Source organism: Sciurus carolinensis, chromosome 4 (assembly GCF_902686445.1).
Source record: "Sciurus carolinensis chromosome 4, mSciCar1.2, whole genome shotgun sequence".
In the NCBI taxonomy this organism is placed as follows: domain Eukaryota; kingdom Metazoa; phylum Chordata; class Mammalia; order Rodentia; family Sciuridae; genus Sciurus; species Sciurus carolinensis.
The window spans coordinates 99,032,474-99,038,473 of record NC_062216.1 but is presented as its reverse complement, the minus strand read 5'-3'; the positions used below and the strand labels follow the sequence as shown (position 1 = coordinate 99,038,473).

General features: G+C 33.3%; 1 protein-coding gene across 1 annotated transcript in view; it reads left to right on the top strand.

Annotated features, from left to right (window-relative positions):
• The first annotated feature begins 2,811 nt into the window (after nucleotides 1–2,811).
• LOC124982850 (60S ribosomal protein L23a-like) overlaps nucleotides 2,812–6,000 on the top strand; it is a 69,057-nt gene continuing 65,868 nt past the window's right edge. The window contains exon 1 of the mRNA XM_047549750.1: nucleotides 2,812–2,940. Within this exon, the coding sequence (XP_047405706.1) occupies nucleotides 2,812–2,940 (129 nt within the window). The remainder of the gene's footprint in view (nucleotides 2,941–6,000) is intronic.

The window sequence follows — 6,000 nt, the reverse complement described above, 5'->3', positions numbered from 1 at the left end:
TGATACCTTCCCCCAGGCATTTTATGGGTCACAGCTGACACCATCAAATCAAAGACCCAAAGATGGGTTGACAAGAGGAAAGTATAATAATTTTATGTAATAAAAGTTGTATGATATGGGAGTCTTCAGAGATGAAGATTTGAAGACTCTGGAAGACCAACTTTTTAATGCTCAGGTCTGATAAATAATGAACAGCCACACAGAAATGTGGTAACTAATGATTACTGACTAAGGGAGTAAATCCAGCAAGCCTTTCAGCCTCTCTGTGTGGCATTCCTTCCCCACAACTCTGGGCAGGACTCCTCTGGAATGAGCCTCCTCAGTGGAGAAGAGAGAGAACTTTCAGGGTTTGATGGCATTCCTTTGAGAACAGGAGTTCTAGTTTCTATGATCCACCCTAGGGAAAAGGAATTCTGGTTTCTACAACTTGGATTAAAAGGGAGGAAAGTCACAGAAGGGAAGAGAAGGTCAGGGAGACCTTGCTTCTAGGGTCCTTCTGATACCCTTGAGTTTAAAGTGCTCAGCCTGCCAAGCCACCATAATTGGGGGCTTTGTGTTCTGAACTCTGACATTTATTTCAACTATAAATTAGGGACTCAGGAACAAAGCAGGCCATATTCTTCAAGCAAGAAATAATTATTCTGTACTTTCTGCTTCAGAACTCTTTCATTTGTTCACAAATGCATCGACTTTAGTGTCTGGCTGACTTACTTGTATCCCAATTCTGCCACTTATAAATTATTTGATGTTCAACACCTAAGAAGCTGCTCTGAGCCTCATCTCCTTATCTAAAAAATAAGGCAGATAATACCACTATGGGATTACTATCAAGGTTAAATATGATGCCATTAATGTCAGTTGTTTCTCAAATTATTTAGCACATTCTAGGTAAATAGAAGTTGCCTTCCCTTCATTTTTGAACACCTGTTTTTAGCTGTACAAGCATCTTCTCAAGAAATCCAGTTCATCAACCATTCATATATCTTTTCTTTCCACAGAAAATACATATTGAAGTTTCATCATAAACCCATTTTTCCACTTTATAGTTTGTAATAAACAGTACTTTTCAAACTACTTTAATGACCTTTAAGTTAATTTGATAATGTGGACAATATAGACCAAGAAAAAAAAAAAAAAAAACAATGTATTGTTTAAAACTACTATTAATGCTAACAAAATAATCAAACACCACAACAGTGGGTGTGACCAGAAATATTGTGTTTTGATCATTATTTGGTAGCACAAACAAAATTGGTTTAGAGGAAGGTGGTCACGTGCTGCTAATCTCCATTTTGGAAATAGTCAAGCATTAGCCACATTAAACAGGGAGAGAAGAAAGCCTAATTTCAGATCCCAACTTTTGGCAGACAACCCTTGTTGATCACTTTGTAAGATGCTTGAATTGGCAGCTTACCAGATGATCAGAGCCAAAGAAAAAGCATGTAGCAAAAATTTCAGGTAGGAAAACAATCCATCATCTCTGGATATGTGTGCTATTCATACACTCAAAAGGAGGTTGGTTGAAATCCTAATTTGTATTTAAAGGACGATTATGTCCACATCTGCCACCATCATCCTTTAAGAATTAAAATGAAACATCTGTTCAGCTTTTCTTTAGTGGCTATTTCATACAATGACTTCTTAACAAATCACCAATTCTTTTGTGCCATTAAACTATACAGGGTGAAATCAAGTTACTGTATGAAAATGTTATATGGATATATGTGTATGTGTTTTAACATGTAGGAATTGTCATGTTATTGAAATGGGAATATACTCTTTACACCAGAATGGGAGAAAGGAATTTATTTTATAATCACAGTAGGGACTCAGATGTCCTTCCCACTTTTGAAGACTTGGCAATTTGGATGTAAAAATAGGACTAATGTAGTGTTCAAACTACTTTTGCTGATCTAGACAATCAAAATTAATTTTGCAATATGATTTTTCATACAAAGCATGATTGAGTGACTAATATTAAACTTACAAAGCTGTACAAAACATTTGTATTCTGTCATTGAACAAAAATCAATTCAGGAATATAATTCCTAAGAGAAAATTTGCAAAAATGTGAGCTCCCTGCTAATCCTGGTTTTCTTTTTGAGGATATTTTCCAAATTGCAGTCCATTGAAATAGAGTCCAAGTAGAGAACAAAGATAGTGTTGAATGTAGCAAACATAATTAGGGTTCTGAGATAGTACAAAAATGTCTTCAATGCCCTATATGCACAGGGCAGGAATTGAGGCAATTTAGATGATGTTGGAAAGCTGGAGAGATTGGATTTCAGGTACCTCACAACACTATGGAAATATTGGAATTAGAGCCAAGTTTGAGTGAGCATACCTTGATAAATATCTTAGCCATTAAGTGGTGACCACACAGCAAAATCAAGTAAAATATGCCCACCAAAAAAAACAAGCTTCAAACCATCAAGGTAATCTGCTGGTAATTTTACTACCTATGAAAACAAAATTTAATAGTTCCTCTATAGAGGAAGAAGCCAAATTCAGAGGACCTGCAATGTATTATCAACAGTATGCAACATAAGATAAAAAATTATGAGCAATGCAAATAATGAGAAAAATGACCAATAATCAAGAGATCTAATAATCAATTGTAAAAGAAAAACGATCCAAAAATTAGAGTCAGTAGATTAAGACTTCACATTTCCCATGATTAATATATTAAAAATAAATAGGTTATAGATAGACATAGTGAAAGAAGAAATAGCAAACTTCAACAGGGGATTAGAATAAATTAAACAATAAAATCATTATTCTAGAATTATAAATATTTGAAATTAATTCAATATGGGTGTCAGCAAACTGGACATAACTGAAGAAAAGAGTAGTGAAGTTAAACAGTTCAGTAGAATGAAAGCACAGGAAAGAAATGGAAACAAAGAACAACAAGAAAAAACAGAACACGTAATAAGAGATGTGAGTGCTCAAAATGTCTGACATACATAGACTAAAGGGTCAGAAGGACAAGAGAAGTCACCAGAAGAAATGTCTTCCTTCTTTCTAGAAGCAAGTAACTAAAACAGGAAAAAAAGAGTTTTAGTTACATATTGTGGAGTCACAAAGGCTGAGAGAAGGCCTACAATTACATAACCTCAACTTGGAGTCACATCAACTCCTCCTGGAATCACTCCCAGGTTAGAGATAAAGGACTTTGGTTTGCCCCAGTTCACGAAGAGTACAGTCTTTCAAAATTGCTACTCTGACAACAGGTCATTTCTCCCATCAAGCTTTCTTGGCAGCTTCTAAAATAAGAAATCATTTTGAAGTAGAAGAGAAAAATGAAGGAAATTCAAAGTCGCTAAGTTATGTTCTCTGGAGCAATAATGGTTAAAAAAAAAAAGCAATCTTATAGTCAGAGAATGAAAAATGTTTTAATAAACGAATTACAGTGACCCTGCTCTTTAAGCCTGATTTTCAACTTCTATAACTGCCATTAACCCAAAGAGGTAGAGAATGTAATAACATAATTTTATTATGATTCAATGGACTTACGCAAGTTATTTTCTCAAATTATAGTACTTTCATGATGTTTATCCCTTTTCTTTTTCTCATATTCACTTAGATTCCAAATGGGAAAAACTACAAAGCTTCTTTTAAAAAAAATATATTGGAAGAAAGAGATCTACATCAAAGTCAAAAACCAATTTGAAAAATTAACATTGTTTTTCCTGATTAAAAACTAAATCCTTTTTACATTATTATTCATTTTAAAAGAAATTAAAATAAATTAATAACATTCATTTGTGTGTGTTCTGACTTTTAAAATTAAAATTAGTTGAAAATTCTACTCCTTAAGTTCACTTAAAAAGATACCTAATATCTACTCAAACCTTATTCCTGGCACTGTAGAGAGACTATGAATGTGACAAGTGATAATAAGGAATAAGTTCATATAAAATATTTATTCAAACGTCATTCATCCAAAATTGGAAAAGTTTTACAAAACATTCTGGTATGATTAACTTATTGTAAATATCTAAGAGTTTCTTGCATTTGCTAGTCACTCTGAATCCTCACTGAATGAAGTTAGGGGAATTATGGTAAACAAAATCACTTCTTTTCTTTACTTATTCAAAGTCTGATTTGTAGCTATAAGTTAAATAGATTTCAAGTTTCTATGTAACTACAGTTTTACCTTTAATTTTAGTATATTTTATGAACTTCTATATAACATATTTCTATAGAATTTGTCATGGGTTCAAATTTCAACTTTTATCTTCCAGCTATTATCTACCTCTCTGAGTAGATAGTTACCTCTCTGAGCTTTCATTTCCTTACCTGTAAAATGGGGCTTGGCCCCATTTACTCCCAAAGAATTGAGTATTAGACAACATAGTAAAAGTAAAAATGTTTTATATGTAAGAAGGTGGTGTATATCTTAGCTAATTCCAATCTATTTCAATAACATACTTTATACTTTGTGTAATTATTTTTAAGCACCCATTATGCTCTATCTTAGAAGGATCGCATCTTTTTTTAAACTATTAGAATATGCAGAAAATTAATTTAAATGATATTATATACCAGTTGTTTACATTGGTTCACTTGAAACACTGAAGCAGTTCACTGCTTTGCTGTTTTATAAAGAAAAAATGTAGCAAATGATTTAAAATTCACAGGACATATTTCAATGAAAAATTCTTTTAGAGAATTTATGTAACTCAGGAATTCATTACTTTTAGAATAAAGTGGAAGAGGCATGCGTGTGGTGGCTTAATGTACAAAATTGGAAGCACATAGAAACACTTACTTAGCATTTACTGTATCAGGTGCTATTCCAAACATTGCACAAGGATGATTTCAGTGACTCTCTTGTCAGTTACCTAAAGAAGATTTACTAATATCATCACCTTAAAGATGAGAGAACTGACCTCAGTCAGGCTAAATAATGTGACCAAGTCTATATTTAATAAAGTGGGAACTGGAAGGGGAATAGAAGAAAGAATCTGGTTTCCAGTTTTGTTATTTAATATTTTAGAGTTCCTCAAGAATAATTTATTGTCACTTTCTTAATAAAAAAATCTGCTTTAAACTAGCCAAGTTTACATTTAATCAAAACATAATGACTTGTGTTTGTACTGAAAGTAAGTAAAATTAACTGAATTTTCAGGGTTCTTTTCATTTCCACAATCCATATGGTTCCTAGGACATAGATATATCCAAATACCGATAAAAGGCCTTATTTATTTAAGATCATAAAAAGTCATTATTAAGATTAATATATTCTAGAATATCACACATGTGAGTTTGAATTTCTTAATGATATATTAATTTTCAAGTCTGAATTTCATACACAGAATGAGATCTATGTGTCTTACCATGACCTATAAAATACTGCATGACCTGTCCCCTAGCTACCCTTCTGGCCTATTTCCCCCCCTCTTCTTCCCCTACTCACCAAGCTCAACTTGCTTTCCACAGACACCCACATCCCAGGGTCTTCCTATTGCTCTTACCTCTACATGTTCTCCAGCTCTCTCCCTCACTTCACCAGGATCTTGCTCAAATGGTACCTCCCCAGAGAGGCCTTCTTTGACTCCCATATCTGTTAGCATCTCCACCTCTCTGCATCCCCTTACCCTGCTTTATTCATTATTTTATTTATGTTTTAACACATGGTTATTATAGGAAGCATTTATTTCTCTGTCTTCCCCATAGATTGTGATCTTCTAGAGGGCAGGGACCTCATCTATTTGTTCCTTGCTGTTTTCCCAGTTGCTAAAACAGTTGTCTCTCAAAAAATATTGCTGAAGAAATAAAAAGAGTAATTGTTGATAGCTTCTGACAAAAGCAATAGCCATTAATTTTACAAATTTTATTTAGATAACAGAAATAATAAATCAGTAATATTTATTTGAAAATATAATTATTGCCTATCTTTTGATCATTGGCAGACTCAATGCCATGGTGTAGGAGCTCACAGTGTATGGAAATAATATCAGATCAGGAATTGAGAGACTGGATTCTGATACTGCC